The 17,303-nt window shown below is 36.3% G+C and overlaps 2 protein-coding genes across 3 annotated transcripts; both read right to left on the bottom strand.

Moving 5' to 3' along the window:
• Positions 1 to 1,481: 1,481 nt before the first annotated feature.
• Positions 1,482 to 10,397, bottom strand: LOC110033953 (AT-hook motif nuclear-localized protein 10-like). 2 transcript variants are annotated; one of them, XM_020738137.1, is made up of 5 exons: positions 9,851 to 10,397; positions 8,852 to 8,904; positions 8,256 to 8,387; positions 2,531 to 2,692; positions 1,482 to 1,904 (listed from the first exon to the last, which is right to left on the bottom strand). In XM_020738137.1, exons 1-5 carry the CDS (start codon positions 10,173 to 10,175, stop codon positions 1,668 to 1,670), a joined length of 909 nt encoding a protein of 302 aa, XP_020593796.1. In that variant the 5' UTR covers positions 10,176 to 10,397; the 3' UTR covers positions 1,482 to 1,667. The 2 variants fall into 2 exon arrangements, with proteins under 2 accessions (XP_020593796.1, XP_020593804.1); XM_020738145.1 differs by lacking the exon at positions 2,531 to 2,692 and having other exon boundaries at positions 9,851 to 10,360.
• A 5,140-nt stretch (positions 10,398 to 15,537) lies between these two features.
• Positions 15,538 to 17,078, bottom strand: LOC110036709 (protein PIN-LIKES 7-like; the record flags this gene model as incomplete). Its single annotated transcript, XM_020741261.1, is given in 4 exon segments — positions 15,538 to 15,795; positions 15,887 to 16,072; positions 16,243 to 16,295; positions 16,978 to 17,078. Coding segments are annotated over 4 exon segments (465 nt in total), but the record flags the coding sequence as incomplete, so codon positions are not given.
• Positions 17,079 to 17,303: the final 225 nt, after the last annotated feature.

Below are 17,303 nucleotides of genomic sequence, written 5' to 3'. Positions count from 1 at the left end.
ATAATCAATTAAAAGTACTAATGAAGAAAATAGAATAAAAATTATTAAATTAGATTCAAATGATGTGTAAATCTTAACCCAGTCCTTAACGTCGGATGACCATGTGATCGGGGTTGTGAAAATGACTCTTTGTTCGTGAACGGCTCGTGTTCGGCTCGCTAAGCAAACACGGCGCGTGTTTGGCTTGCTAAGCAAACGAGCCGAACACGAACACACTTTTTAAGCTCGAAATAGAGCCCTCGTGTTCGGCTCGTTTACACCGAATTTCTATATATAAGTTTAAGCGTTAGATACAAATAATAAATAAGATTTGTGAATGTCCCTACTAAGATAGATTTAATGAAATGCAATATATTCTTATTTTCTTGATATTTTTAAATAAAAATAAATTTATTTTCATCAAAATGGTTAAAAATTTAATGAGATTTTAGACGAGGCTTTACTTCTAACAAAAAGTTCTCTCAAGTAAAATCAAAACTAAGTTGGAATGCTTTAATGGAAAATATAATATTAATTTGAAATATATAACTAATTTGAAGCATGTATCATTTTTGTATGTGTGTGTTCACCCTCAAGCAAACCCATTAATTATTAAAAAGAACTTAAGAAGTCATTATAATAGAATAATAAAAACACGAGAAATTTAAAGAAACATTGAAAACATTGCTAGCCCGGGTTAACTCTAGCTTAACTCATCAGTTCATCGAACTTAGCTCAGGAGTTAGCATGAGTCACACTCCTAATTTGATTGTGAAGTCGATCCACCTCTAGTTTTCAAATCTTATATATTGTTTAACACCTTCTCGATTCTACCTCCTTAATAGCCGTCGGTCTCTACCGTATTCTTTGATCAAAACCTTTACCTTTCTAGATCCTTGCAAGCTATCTTCATCACCAAATTAACTCTCAACACCCCTTCAAAATGTTTTATTCATGATTCTACCCTCACTCCCTTAAGCCTCCACTTCTAAACTCTTAATAACTATATCCATTATCTCAATAATCACATTTAAAATAATCAAATTAGATTCAAATAATTCAGACAAAGTTCCCAAATTATTTTAATTCATGAAACAAATGGCATTGTTCTAAAACTCTAATAATTCATCAAATTTCTACAATTTTAATCACTTAATTACCAAGTCATCAATCATGCTCAATTTGACCAACTAGATAGACTATTTCAATAACCACAATGAACAAAGGGGAAATTACATAAATACCACACATTTTTTATCTTATTTACATATCCAACGCCCAAAGTTTGATATTTACTTCGGCATAATAGAATTATGCATGAAAATGTGTATTTCACTTTAAAAAAAGTGCCGGTGATGATATTTTCGACGTGATTTTGAGTGGTATGCGTATAATATCCATATTTAGATGTTAGATGTATAAATATACAAGAATTGCATGGTATATATATGCAAATACCCCCAAAAAGAAAATGAAACAAAGTAGCATAGCCAATCAAAGACTTCCATACATAATTATCATAACTTCCCTACAAAAATAATAAGAATATCATTTCACAATCTACAGCAAAAAATAACTAAAAACAAAATATTTGCAAAAAACAGGTTTCACTAACACCTGCAGTCACTGATGAAAGAAAACAAAATGGTTTCTGGTTGCAAGATTTGCATGCTTTTTATTAGACTCCCTCACTTCCATTGAATAAATCGAACGCCTTTATTGTTATTTCCATTATGGTTGTCGCCATTAGTGCTCTGGTTATGAGGACTAGCAGGATTCGATGCACCTCGAGAGATTGGGCTCGACGGTCCCGGGAACCCGCCTTGAGTAGGCTTCTCGGGCTCCGACTCACCTGCAGGGTGGATTACCGGTTGCAGTGGCTCTTTACGTCCGCCGCCTTTGGGGATGAAGCTTCCGACAACTACCTAAACAACAAAATCATGGTTTGGTTTGAATAACACATAATGACTATGTTAAAGCTGGGCACTTGCATTCATCCCATCGAATTCCTACGTAATTACATATCTAACATGTCAACTTCATACATTTATATTGTCCAAATCTTTCACTATGTTAACTTTTAGAAAATGAAATACTGCTTGTCATCCATGGGTAAGGTGATGTGTAAAGATTGAAGTATAGGTATAAGATACGTAAATACATAAGAATTAAGTGATATGCATGTAATCTTCCTCGAAAGTTTTTAAGTTTGTTGTTAGGGGCAATTTTCTCACAGGTTTTGTTTTCAAAAGAACTCCACAAACCTTATTGTCATTAATATATTTACAACAACAATCAAAAAGCTTTTTTATTTCCCCTTAAAAACAGTATTTACAAAAAGCTACAACCATCCCAAACCGACAAAAACCAAATCTTAGTTGATCAAAATGTAAATGTAGACTGAAACTACCCAGACAATTAGAATAATTATAGTAATCCATCTATCTAATTTTCTCATTTCCAATCAATCTACCACATTATAGGTTCTTCTCATAAAATATTAGTAGGAAAAACACTATGAAGGTGGCAAGTGGTAAGGTAAGAAGCAAACCTGTACAGGAGTTGCAGCAACCAAAACTCCTGCAACTCCACCTCCTATTACACGGCCATCAGGACCAGCGAGCGACACGCTAAGCCCTCCGGTTCGGTTCGGCTGACCCGAACTTTCAGACGGCGAAAACGAGCCCGAAAGAGACAATATTTCGAATTGCCCCTGAAATTTACATGTTAAAATTAACTAGATACCAATAAAAAATATTGTTTTACCATTTTTTAGAACCATTGTTACAAACTACGCAATTCTTATGTATTACATATATACTACCCAATTTTTTTTTTTTACATTTCTATGATCCTTAAATTTTAAAAAGTGAAATACTCCTTTCATGCATTGGTAAGGTGGTACGGTCTGTTGGCATCAATTTTTTATGTCGCATGTGTAGGATGTCCGCTCCAGCGCTAAAAAAACGTTGCTCAATCCACGTGTTGAGTCCTGTAGCGCGAGACATTTACTTTTAACATTTCGGTGCGTGTTGAGGGGCACGTAACCAGAGTCACTGCGCTAGGCTTTGACTATCGCTTATGTGATGGTCGGTCGGCATTTGACACGTCGGACGACTCTGATCGGGTCAAAAAATATTATTTGTTGCATCACACACGAAATTTGCTCGAATTGCCCCGATCGTCAGCGAAGTTGTCTGGATGAGCCCGGACGATTAAACAGACTGCGTGGTAGCATCCGGAATCCCAATTTTGCTTAGAGGGAACCCTCATTTCATTGCAAAGACGTGTCCGGGCAAAAATGGGAAAAAAAAAAAATTATTATTATTATAATAAAAAGAATCCTACATCTTAACTGTTCACGCCGGTCCAGGGATCAATAAAATATTTTTTTTATTTTATTTTACTTTTTTTGGAAATGGCTTCTCTCTCATACGGATCCTTCCGCCCCCTCTCCGTTTTTTCGCCAAAAGGGCATCCCGTGCCTAGCTTCCCGCCGCCGACTCCTCCTCGCCGGCGAAGGACGCCGCAGGCACCCTCTGCCTCACCAGAAAACTCCCCACCGCCGACTCTCCTCCCATCCGAGCCTCCTACCCGCGAAGGAGAGAGCTCACGTGGAGTCTCTCTCCCACTTTGGCCGACCACTTCTCCCTCTTCTCCTTCTTCTTCTTCTCCGGCGAGGGCTCGAGAGAGGCTGAGGAAGCCTTTGGAAACTTTGTAGGAAGCCTTGGAGGTGCTTCTTGGAGTGAAAGTAGTGAAGAGGGATTTTCTTCCCCTCTATTTTCTTCTTTCTCTTCCGCCGGATCTCTTCCTCATCGCCGTCCTTGTCACTCGCCGGCATTGCATTTACACCGGAGAAAATCAGCGAGGAGAACGTCATATTTCGGGCTCTCCTCCGCGCTTCCTTCGCTCCCGGTGCGCACCGCCGGCGAGCTAAGTCCTCCACCTCGTCATCCTACTCTCCCGGCGACCGGATACTTTGCCGGAGAACTTCAATGTCGTCGGGCAGCGAACGGAGTTGTTGTTTGAGGAAGTGTGAGGGTCTTCCGCCTCGAGGGGAAGGCCTCTGCAGGCGCTCCTTCTCACTGACATCCTCGTGGGTTCCCATTTTCACGGTTGTCAAGCGACCCCTCCCACGAATGTATATGTGCCCTATGCACTTTCTACGAGGTACACTGGAGCACGGACTAGGCATCGGTGGCTCGATGCGTGGGCTCTCCTTCCGCTTTAAGAGAATGTGTCTGCAACCGTCACGGTGGTGAGATCTCCTAAACTAGTAGTCGACCCTAGGTTTAGTGGTGTCTAGGCATGTGAGTTCGATCGCCCACACGCGGTGCGTGCGTCAGCGTGGGTCGATGCGACGACGCACCTGCGTGATGGATCGTTGGTTTCGTAGAGATAACCGTTAGGTTAGGACTTTCTGTGCATGACCAAAAACATTCCGTAGAGCTGAGTGTCTCCAATTTATCGTGAGCCTTAATTCTTTATCCCGCCGGGCCGGAATCTCAATTTTCCCACGGTTTTGGCGCTCCTAATATCTATTAGATGGATTAGTCAAGTTTGATCTTAGAGGACGGGAAAAGCTTTGTAGCTAATCCGTTTTATAAAATCGTAGGTGTTCGTAGAACGGAAAATGATTTGTAGCTAGTCGCCCTACGAATAGGTGGAGAGTTTCCCCTACGAGAAATCAGAGGGGGAAACCCTCCAACATTGCCACACCAAAGCTGAAGACGGTGATGTCGCAAATCCAAGCGCATCAGACCTAGGTTTCCCGGGCGAGGTCGTTTGTATGTGCAACATTCCCCTAGTACGAGCGTGACTCGCTATCATATGTGATCGTTTGGACCTCATTGTTTGTATGTGCATGTCTTGCATGTTACATATTATATGTCATATATCGCACTTGCATTTACACGTTGCACTTGCACTTGCACCTGCATCGACACCACTTGTGCCTCGATTGGTTATCCCGAACCGGTCACATCACTTGTGCTTTAGTCGGCTACTCTGGTCCGGTTGGCACAATACTTTAGTTTGCCGGATGCTCCATCCCGATCGACCTACCACTTGCTCCTTTGCATGTTGTGTATGTGCATGTACATGTTTGTTTGCATTATCGATATCATCTACTTGAGTTGTATTCCTTCGGGTCACTGACTTACCGACATACCTCTTTTGGGCCCCTGCCACTACGGCATGCCTACCTCTGGGTCACTGTCTTACCAGCATACCTCTTTTCGGGCCCCTGCTGCTACGGCATGCCTACCTCTGGGTCACTGCCTTACTGATATACCCTCTTGTCGGGCCCCCGCTATTGGCATACCCTCTTTTCGGGCCTCTGCCACCTTCGGGTTACTGCTTTATTGGCATACTCTCTTTTCGGGTACCTGCCGCTACAACATGCCTACCTTCGGGTCACTGCCTTATCGGCATACCCTCTTTTCGAGACTCTGTCGTTACGGCATGCCCATTCCTACAAGTCATCGCCTTCATGACATACTCTTTATTACTACTTATATATTTTGATTTGCTTGCATTTGCATTTACATATTTGTATGGATAGTGAGCTAGGCTCGTTAGGAGAGTGACCCCGTGTTGGTCGCGATGCCTTAACGAGCATTGCTTGCTGAGTTGATCCCGGTGAGCAATGCGAGTTAAGTAGTCAGGATTGACACGAGTATGACTGTGCTAAAAATTTAATAGACCTAACACGTGTCACCGCTCTTTGTGACACCCTTTAGATCCTTCAGATCTTTAGGATGGGGTCAGTATGACGACCCCATCAAAGTCATATTATACCCACACTCACCCCGCACTCAGATCTTAGGTTGAGGCACTTTTCGTTAGATGATGTGCTAGGCTAGGGCTTAGGGTGCTAGGTAGTATTTTTCGACACCCCTGGCTATTGTTGTGTGGTGCGTTGTTTTGTGCTAGCCATGTGTCACTTTTCTGCTTTTCGGTGTGCTTGCATGCTTCCTTGTATGTGATAGTGTGTTAGGACGATCTTCTGCAGGTGCCGTGCCTACTTATACACACTCACACATGGTTATTATGGGGGAGCATGTAATGATTTCTAATCATTTGCTTGCAGGTGCTCTTTAGCTCCCCCAATTGTGTTATTTAGCTCCCCATTTTTAAGGCATGACTCACTATATGTTATTTGCATGTGAGTTTTCCTCCTGACACTTGTTTTCATGCAATATTGAGTCTTTTCTTTGTCATATATACTTTTTATAGTATAGGAGATTCCTGTAGCAGAAATAAGATACAAACATATGTTCCGATGTGTTAAGCGCGAGAATGTGAGTTTTCTCGTTGACACTTGTTTTCATGCAAGATTAAGTCATCTCTTTTTTCCTATTTACTTTTTAGAGTATAGGAAAGTCCTGTAGCATAAATAAGATACGAGCACGAGTTCCGATGAGTTAGGCGCGGGAATCACGTTGAGGGGATCAGAAGCAGATGCTCATGCCCCGTATCTTAATTCTGCATTTTATATTGATGTATAGAATTAGGATCGAACATGTATATGCAGAGTTATGCCGCATTTTTCTTTTCTGAGATATGTTGCTGACCGAGCGACACCTGTCTGTTTATTATTTTGATTTGGCTTATTTTATCTTTGCATCATGTTGCATATCTGCACATGCATGTATTTTCTTTGTTTCTTTCTGTAGTTTATCTGAGATTTCACGATACAACATAGGCTCTTTAGGACTTAAATTCCTAATTTTCTACAAAAATCATAAATAAAATATTTAAGAAAATTAAAATTTAGGATTAAAATATTCAGGATTTAAAAATTGTAACTTTTACTTTCCTGCATATGTTAATAGGGTCTTCACAATACCTTAGGACCGCTCTAGATAACTGCATTATATTTGCATGTCCCGAGGAGGAGTCCCCGTGCTTCTCCAACCTGACTGACCCAACATACATTTTTATAGGTGGTTATCTAGCGCGCCTAGGATGTTAGAAGACTCCCCGACGCAGACGAGGTGTAAGTCCTTTTGTTTGTCTTTTGTTTGGAGCGTTTCCAGTTTTTTAGTTGAACCTCCACTTATCTTTCTTTCCTGAGGCATCATTGCCACTTTGGTAGGTATAAGTCCTACATCTTGGAGCTCCAGCTTTTATTTTTTAGTTGAACTTCCACTAATCTTTCTTTCCTGAGGCATCATTGCCACTTTGGTAGGTATAAGTCCTACATCTTGGAGCTCCAGCTTTTAGTCATAGGATATAATTTTCTTCCTTTGACCTTAGGGCTATCGAGGTTCTAGTAGACGACGAAATTCACGGATTGCTAACATGGGCAAAGACGTGTTGGTCGACTACCTTCATGACCAGGTAGACTTAGGGTCCTAGTAGTTGTGTATGACGGTTTCGTGGTACCCCGACCCGGTTACCTCTACCTTCTAGGATGACTCCACCTTCCTTTTGTTGAGCCTCTTTGAGCCTTATCACTCCTTTGACTTTGTTGATATCATTTTGACGGCCTGATGCAGATGAGCTGCCGCTCATTTGGGATACGACGATTCGTCCTCTGCCCTTATGACCCGGGCGTGCTTTGACGTGTTGGGATACCCCGTCAAGATGATTTAGGTTATTTCGTGGGTCCCGTGTGCCGATGAGTCGCTACCCATTCGGGATGTGAGAGACTGTTTCTCTGCCCGATGACTTAACGTTAGCTTTGAAGCATTAACATTGTTCCCACACGGAATAACATTCCTTTGATTACATATACCCTAGGTTTACGATAATATGAAGCGAAACTTTTTTTATCGAGAGTATTCTTAAGTATCCCCCAAGATGTAATTAATCAGTAGGAACACATTTCTCTGTGAGTGCTCTTAACCCCATAACAAGTACATACACATGACTCTCTGGTTATGGGTAGTCTACGTAGATACTTCTTTCACGGACATTGGTTTAAGGTGCATCTGCCCGATCTTGTTTGGGCGAACATTCTTGACATATCATTGCGAGATTTATCGCATATAGATTCTCCATGTTTCATTTTTTCTCTTGTTTGTCTCTTTGTCGTATGTCACTTCACTGATTTGATTTGGGAGGGAGATTTATTTGAATAAGGGAAGTATACGATGATCGATAAGTTGACGACTCTTTTTAAAATAAAAAAAAAGAAAAATGAACGGAAACACAGTCGTATGTAAAAACCGAAATTTTAAGTGTTAGATATGTAAATACATAGGATAGGAATTGCGTGGTATTTATGTAACTCTTCCTACATAAAAAAAATAGTTGTAAGGTAGAAAAACCTCATATGCAACTGTTCCGCCAGAAGTTGCAGCTTGGTGGAGCGCGACGCTGGATATGATACCATTTGCGGAGAGAACACATACCGCACGAGATCCCTGATTAGAGAATGACATGATCTTCGTCGACACATCCTGTAGAGTTTATAGAAAAAGTAACAATAACTTCACATCTAACAATATAGCTCTATGAGAAGGAACAAAGGAGGGAGACATGAAAAAATTATGCCCCCCACGATTCACATACATACCATACAATTCTTATCTATTTACATATCTACACCTAAAGCTTGACATTTATTTCACTTTTAAAAAATTAGTATGTGATGTTAAATGTTTGAGTGATATGCATGTAAATATCAAAGTTTAGCTGTCAGATATATAAATATATAAAAGTTGTGTGGCAGGTATGTATGTAAATGTCCAACAAAAATGAAATTTACAACTTACTAGAAAAGTAATAGTGGCACTTAATAAGCTTAGTTTTTTCAAATATAGAAATTACAATTTCTTTCTAATTTTATACCTTATAATTCCATAATTACACAAATAATGCAAAAATGACTACTAAGCAGAAAAATTAAACAAAAATAACATACCTCTCCAGTTTTGACTGTAATAACATGTGGAGTAAATCCAATCCCAGATAGTCCTGTAAGTATTAATGCATTTATAAGTTAATAAACAATAGATTTAAAAGAATAAATGCAAATGACAATTTACAAATACAGATGATTATTGATAAGAACATAGAAAGTAAAACATATTTCAAAATTTAGAGGGTTATTCTTGCAAAATACAGAGGTTTCAAAAGATGTCATCTTAATGTATCAATAAACTATTTTACCAAAATACAAATTTAATATTTATATTTTTAAACTTATCTTAAATAATCCATATTTTTTACTCCAAACTATATAATAAAAATCATTCAATAATACAGAGCAATGTGTACAATGATGCATTTCCGATATGTTATTAACCTAGACTGTTCTAACTCATCATGATCTCATAAATGAACTCACAAACCTCCTATTTCTCTTACAAGTTACAATAAAAAAATAAACTTTAGGGTGTTTGGTAGCATAGTTTTAATAGAATTCAGGCATGAAATTTAAGCAAATCTAGACAAACACTAAAAAAATGAAAATTAAATTCACCGCTCCGTTAAATTAAAATTTCTCGTGTTTCGTGTTTTTTACAAAGTAAATCAAAATTTACTAAATATGATTGAGGGACGGATATAAGGGTTTACTTCTTGGTCCCTCACAAGTTCTATATTAGTTGCATAGGATTTGATAAATCCTATTTAACGTAATGTCAGGTTGCATCCAAACACCACCTACGAGGGGTAAAAATATTACATGCAGAAAAACTAGGTATTGATTGGTGGTATTGGGGTGGTATCAAGTGATCTTTAATATTCGCTCCAATGAGAGAGTGACAGGAACATAATGTTGGGAGCAATAGATAAATTTTTTTTTTTCAGATGTGATAGAAAAAAAATAAGAGCAAATTCAAACACAAAATCACAGAAATTACAAAAAAACAAAAAACAATTTTCACATTCAGACTGCCAAAAGAATGAAGAACAATACCCAAAGCTTTCATCTGAATCTTCTTCCCCCAACGCACATTCTTATTCCTCCTCTTTTTCTTCGTCTCCAACCGATCTGCAGAAGGTAAACCAGTGAATCCAGAAGAAGAACCAGCGCCCTGCAATGACGTTTCATCATCCGGAGTATACCTTCTCGGCCGCCCTCTTTTGCGCTTTATCCCACTATCCTCTGCAATGATGGTGAAGCCATGAGAAGCCTGCGAATCGCTGATCTCCATGGAAGCGTTCTGTGCAGAGGGAAATGGGGAAGAAGGTGGGGATTTCGGTGCCCCAACATTGGAGGAGGGCTCCGACCTTATCTCCATGAATGCAGAAAGAGGAAGACTGTAGTGATCGCTCAAGTCGGGGAAGATTGAAATTAGCTAAATTCGAAAATTTCAGCACCGGGGAATGCGGAAGCGATCAACTGTTCCCGCTCACAGAGGAAGGGGTTCTTAAGTGGATAAAAAAGAGCGCTGAACCCTAGAAATAGGAAGAAGCGGGATTTGCAAATTTAAAAATATTAAAAAAAAAAACTGGTTTTTTTTGGGGAATTCCGACGGGCGCGATTACGCCGGCGGAGAAATTCCGAGAGATTAGTGTAAAAATAACTGTTTGTTTCACCCTTTTTGTTGAAAATACTGAAAAAAATCTAATTTTTAATAGAAAGTTTACAGAGAAAAATAAAAAAAAAAAGAAAGTTTTGAAAATTTAAGAGTGGCTGGGGAAAAAGAATCAGATGCGCTTGAGTTAGGGTCTGTTTGGGCAGCTTATAAGTGCTGGTGGCATTTTGAAAACGCCGTCGTATTGTTTGGTTCACTCGTTTCATCAGCTTATCCGAAACTGCGTTACTGCGTTTGAGTTTTTATACTAAACGCAGGCCACGGGTCGACCCCTCTGGTCGGCCCGCGGGTCTGTTTCAAGATAAGTAGCTTATCATGAAACACACAAGCTGCCCCAAAAGAACCCTTAGAAAAGCTTAAGGATGAGAAAAAATATTACATTACGGGCCAATAAACTTGGCTATATATCTTGAGGAGTCAGACCATATATTAAAGTGTATAATTTTATTTTTATTTAATATGTACGCCGTGTGATATGACACAATTTTATTTGTGACTTAATATAATTTTATATCAGGACTCCTGCTGTAATATTTTTTTTTCAAGAATTGACGAGAAATGCAAAGAAAATGGTCTAATAAATAATAATAGTAATTAAAATTTAAATCCTCTAGTTCTGCAGCGATTCACGAACGGGTGCCCGTGCATTGCCCAATGCTGCTTACTTTAAAAATAAAAGAGAAATTTCAGCCGTTTTTTATATAAATAGATGCCTCTCATGATGTGCTTGCATGTAATATATAGTTATATTTAAGGAATTTAAGGAACATTTTGATTTTCAGGGGAGTTGGGATACATCGGCTTGAATGGATTCAATGCGGCTCGAAATCAACTCGTGATTTGCTATATTTGATTTTGAGTTAACTTGGCTCGAAATCAAATTGAGTTATTTAAATCTGTTTCAACTCGAAATCGGCTCGATTTTGAGCAGTAAATTTAAACTAGCATGCTCAAATTGAGTTATTTCCCGGGTTTAAATTTAAACTAGCATGCTCAAATTGAGTTATTTCTATTTGTTCCTGCTCAAAATCAGCTCGAGGATTATTATATTCAATTTTATTTATCATTATATTAATATATATATATATATATAATTTTTATAAATAAAAAAAATATATTTTGAGCAGATCTCGAGCCAGTTTGAGGCTATCCATATATGGCTCAAAATTGGCTTGAAAAAAAATTCAATCCAAAAAAAAAAAATATTTTGAGCAGATCTCGAGCCAGTTTGAGGCTATCCATATATGGCTCAAAATTGGCTTGAAAAAAATTCAATCCAAAGTTTTAGTGAATAACTGGGCTCATTTATTTCGATTCAATCTCAGTCTAAGCTAAATTTTTAATCGATTTTCGAGTGATTAACTATCTTCAAGTTAAATCCACAATTTTAATTGTTTCATTTGTCTATGAAGAAAAGTTTCAAAATAATTCTCGATTATTTATCGAGTCATTTTAGTTTTAAACTTTATGAATGCGAATATGGGTTGAAATAATCCTGGACTTTAAAAAAAAGTGCTATTTTGACTCCATTTGAAAGAGTCCCGAGACTGATTTGTTGCTTTTATAAATTTTAAGATTAAAATAGTCTCATATAAATAAAAATAAATAGTCGGGTGACCGCTTAGATATTTTAATTTTAGTATTGCATTATAATGATAAAATTGAAAATATAGTGTATGTAAGTTTAAATGATATTATATAAAAAATTGGATTGTAAATATAGTAATTTTTACATTGAATCCTTAAATAAAATATTCATTTTATATAACAAGTTTTATTTATGACTTGTCATCAAAAAATTCATATGAACATACACTAAAAATCTTGATGTAAAATTTTAAATAAAATAATTTCATAATTAAATTTAGGACAATTTGAAATCTAATTTTGATAATTCATGGTGGTAGAGTCATTATTTACGATGCATAGATTGTTTGTATGTGCATGACTGATAATGATGAAGTTACACCTTAATGGTAATAATGGGGAACATTAATTTACACATGCATGTAAACAAAAAATGATATTGACTTTGATGTGTCTTAATTGACATTGCTTTTAGACAATTCTTCTGCGACGGTTGTACAAATATAAAATGATATTGAAATTATGTTGATATAAACTTTTTAAATAGTATGTTTAATATTTATATTAATTTATAAAGAAGTTCAAGTGTTATGCTTATTGGTTTTTTTTTTTTTTTTTCGCTTGTGTTGTTGTAGTTTATAAGTATAAGAATTCACTTTCTCTTTAACACACAATTGTTTAAAATTTCTTTTCAGGTTTAATTAAATTATTAGAAGATGAGCGATATACCAGAAAATATTTATAAAGACGCAAACAATAAGTAATGAGGTAATATAAATTATATCGTCTTAATTTAATTATTAGGGGTTCTTTCATCTATTACAATATGAGTTAACATAGAAAATTTAATTCACACTGTTTGACTGTCTGTACCAGTCTTGATTAATTCCAAGTTCTGGGCTGGGTCATGACATTCACTCCCCAGTAAGTAGAGAACAATCAAATGAAGAATATTTTTAATATCTTTTGGAAGATGGGTCATCAAATATAAGTAAAAAAGACTCAACTCAAATGATCCTCACTGTTTATTACAAATAGATCCACAACCCCCGCTAGAAGAGGATCAACTTTAAGCTTACATAAGCCAATTTCAATTCCTCTTTACTCTCTATTACAAGTAAACCAGCCACCCAAAAAGAAAGCGACCTCCGATGTGCTGCATGTGTAGATAATATCCTCTTACAAAAGCTTTACACTCATCACCGGCAGCCTTCCGCCCGTAACCACCACCGGCAACCCAAACCATCATCGCCGCCTGACCGGCACCACCCCGCTTTCTCTTTACGCAACAAGAAATGAGAAAAAATAAAAAATAAAAAATAAAAATATAAGTTTTGTGTCACATCATATCCTTGCCACACTAACACAAAAACATTGCAAAACAAATCCTTTGTGTGTGCCTGCATGAAAGTTAAGTACATATACAATCTGTATTTAAGGAGGCAAGGAAATATTTGAATATATGTTTGTGTGAAACTTTAAGTACTCATACAACTTGAAGATTTGTACAAGTTTTTTTTTTTGGCATGGTGGATGAAAACATCCTCGTTGTCGTTATGTTTCGTGACATCGACCATACACGTCTTTGTTGGCATGCCGGGTAGACCTAGCACCCCCTTAGATGCCACTTACAAAAGAATTTCAGGTTTAATTAAATTATTTAAAGAAGAGCGATATACGAAAAAATTTTTATAAAAGACGCAAACAATCAATAATGAGGTAATATAAATTATATCGTCTTAATTTAATTATTAGGGGTTCTTTCATCTATTACAATATGAGTTAACATAGAAAATTTAATTCACACTGTTTGACTGTCTGTACCAGTCTTGATTAATTCCAAGTTCTGGGCTGGGTCATGACATTCACTCCCCAGTAAGTAGAGAACAATCAAATGAAGAATATTTTTAATATCTTTTGGAAGATGGGTCATCAAATATAAGTAAAAAAGACTCAACTCAAATGATCCTCACTGTTTATTACAAATAGATCCACAACCCCCGCTAGAAGAGGATCAACTTTAAGCTTACATAAGCCAATTTCAATTCCTCTTTACTCTCTATTACAAGTAAACCAGCCACCCAAAAAGAAAGCGACCTCCGATGTGCTGCATGTGTAGATAATATCCTCTTACAAAAGCTTTACACTCATCACCGGCAGCCTTCCGCCCGTAACCACCACCGGCAACCCAAACCATCATCGCCGCCTGACCGGCACCACCCCGCTTTCTCTTTACGCAACAAGAAATGAGAAAAAAAAATAAATAATAAAAAGTAAATAAAAATTATAAGTTTTGTGTCACATCATGTTCTTGCCACACTAACACAAAAATATTGCAACTCAAAGCCTTTGTTTGTGCCTGCATGAAAGTTAAGTACATGTACAATTTGTATTTAAGGAGGCAAGGAAGTATGTGAATATATGTTTGTGTGAAACTTTAAGTACTCATACAACTTGAAGATCCGTACAAGTTTTTTTTGGCATGGTGGATGAAAACATTCTCGTCGTTATGTTTCATGACATCAACCATACACGTCTTTGTTGGCATGACGGGCAGACCTAGCACCCCCTTAGATGCCACTTACAAAAGAGATACACAGCAATACTGCAGAATTTAAGGCTCAAAATTAGAATTGTTCGCATGCACTTCGACCAATCTACTAATCTTTGAAATTCTTACACGAGCGGAGAGTAAGCTCAAAGTCAAGCTTACTTTATCTCAAGAGACGTGCAAATAATTTCGAATTCATAAAAAAAAAATCTATTTTTTTCAAATATAAATTTTAAAATATTTATATAACGCACGTTCTTGATTATACTGGTATGATTTTCCTCTTGATAAGAATTGAAGTTGACACGATTGAATCTACTTTTAAGCAGATCAAATTCTCTGTCAGCGAACGAGCAAAGTTGATACACGATCTGATATAGAAAAACTATATCATCCAAATCTCCAATAATCACCGTGTTGACGAAAAAATCTGAATTGATGGATTCGTTTAAAAATAAATAAATAAAATAATAACTTTTACATTTTAAATATTAATTTAAAAGAAAAAAGGCGAAAATTATCACCTAAAAAAGAGAAAAATTTTAAAGTTCTTTTTTAAAAGCTAATACAGTGATAATTTTGTGATGTAAATGTAAGATGTTTAAGCAGTAGACATGTAAATACATAAGAATTAGGTAAATGCCCCTAATCCTATTCAGACAACGAAAGCTAGTATTCACACTCTTGCTTTCAAAATAAATTGTATATTATCAAGGACTTACATGGAAAAATGCAAAAACTAATTACATAGAACTTAAGAAACATTTAAAAAGCTACATATATGACCCGTTTGGGGTAGCTTATTTGGTGCGGTGGCGTTTTGAAAACGCACATGACTTGTTTGGGTAAACGCGTTTTGGCAGCTTGTGCGTTTTCAAAACGCAGAAAACAACATTTTCACACCGCACCTATTTAGGTGTGGTGGGAGCTTATTGACAATGGTCTGGCTTTTCCAAAAAAATAAAAATTTGTAATAGTCATAAGAACAGCATTCATGTTCAAAAACGCTTAGCACAATCTATAAATGCAAATCTCTTAATTACACAAAGCAATTAAGTATTTATGAAACAAGCCATAAGAACAACATGGACCAAAGCGTAAGTCCTACAGAAGCTGCAATATATGACCAAAGAAAAATTACAGACAGTTCTCCTTCACCAGCATCAAACATTTGTATCATAGAAGCTGCAAAAACATTAATTTCAAAACATGAACTCATAATTTATTTCAAAATTTCTTGTAATTATATACTTATAGTTAATTATTACATAATTACCAATATTCATTGCAGGTGGAACAGCATTCTGAAGATATAGAACCAAGTGATATAATGGGTCAGAATGAACTAAACCAAAATGAACTGCAAACTGAATGAAAGTTGTGCCGATGATCGGCAAAGCAATGAATCGAACGACGATGATGCCGGCGATGATGGAGATTTTGATCCCCGGGCCATTGAAACCTAATTTTTTACAATGTTATTATTATCATTAATTAAAATGATAATTACAAAAGAAGCCCAGAAGGCGACATAAAAAGAGAAAAGATATATGGAAAGCTCATGTTGCTATAGAAACAACATTAAAGGGGGTTGGATATGTAAATATAACTAAAGGAATGGAAAAATGTCACCTTTGATGAGATTTCCTCCTGTTATAAGTATGAGACTTGGGATGGTGCCATTGCTGCAAGAATAGATTGAAATTCATTTTGTGAAACATTTGTGCAAATATTTTGAAGTGATTGTGTAATTGAAGCTTTTAGATAAAGTAAAAGTGATGACATATTGCAAAAACAAAATTACAAAGCATTGAAGGTTTTTCTCTAGGCATATTTGAATGGAGAAGTATATAGCTATGTAATGATATATTGAACATGTCCTTATATTTTTCATGTTGGAATTGATCTTCTAGACTTGTTTAGGTCATTTTTTGGAGTATTTCAATCTATAAATATGCAAAAACATAATTTCAAAATATAAAATATGTAATAAAAATGAGATTTTTAAAATTTTTCATGTAATCAAATTTAAGTAATATGGTTTAGGACATATATATGCTAACATTTTCATGCTAAAGTTAATAGAATATGTTGATTATGATGATGATGTGTTTAAAACATGGACGCTTCAATACATATAGGGGCATTTAAATGCCTACCGCCTAATTCTCATGTATTTGCATATCAAACACGTACATTTTACTCTTTACACGTTTATACTGCACAAACGCTAAGTAGCACTTCAAAAATATTATTATTCTAACATTTATATTGAAAGGTGAAATGTACATTTTCATGCATGGGTAATGGGGCGTATATATGTAAATACTTCTATATTTATATGTAAGAAAATGAGAATCAATGTACCCTAGTAACGTGAAGGAGTCACGAGCCATGCGAAGAGGAGCATTTTCACCGATCATTGCTTTTTTAAGTTGAGGAGTTGCTCCAATTATAAAACCAACAATCTAAAAACAAAAAAGTGCAATTAGAACAAATTTTAAGAGGAAATAAGCAAAAGAAGGATGTTATATTATCATACAATTTAAAACAATAATATGATAACATACATCTAGAAGTGGAGTGGGAAATTTCCTGCCTTCAAATTTTATATTTTCCTTAATAGTTTGGATAATTTAACAATTTTGCACTATTTAAGTTAATTATTTTGCCAGGTGCTTGAAATATATATA

This window comes from Phalaenopsis equestris, unplaced genomic scaffold, assembly GCF_001263595.1.
Source record: "Phalaenopsis equestris unplaced genomic scaffold, ASM126359v1 Scaffold000002, whole genome shotgun sequence".
NCBI classification, from domain to species: domain Eukaryota; kingdom Viridiplantae; phylum Streptophyta; class Magnoliopsida; order Asparagales; family Orchidaceae; genus Phalaenopsis; species Phalaenopsis equestris.
The sequence above is the reverse complement of the archived record's forward strand: the minus strand, read 5'-3'. Positions and strand labels throughout refer to the sequence as shown.

Excerpts from the sequence above, each read along its gene's own strand:
- LOC110033953 (XM_020738137.1), bottom strand. The coding sequence starts at position 10,175 with ATGGAGATAAGGTCGGAGCCCTCCTCCAATGTTGGGGCACCGAAATCC. Across the intron at positions 8,905-9,850 it reads GATTCAGATGAAAGCTTTGG|GACTATCTGGGATTGGATTT; the intron begins GTATTGTTCTTC and ends TAATACTTACAG. Across the intron at positions 2,693-8,255 it reads GCGGAACAGTTGCATATGAG|GGGCAATTCGAAATATTGTC; the intron begins GTTTTTCTACCT and ends TGTAAATTTCAG.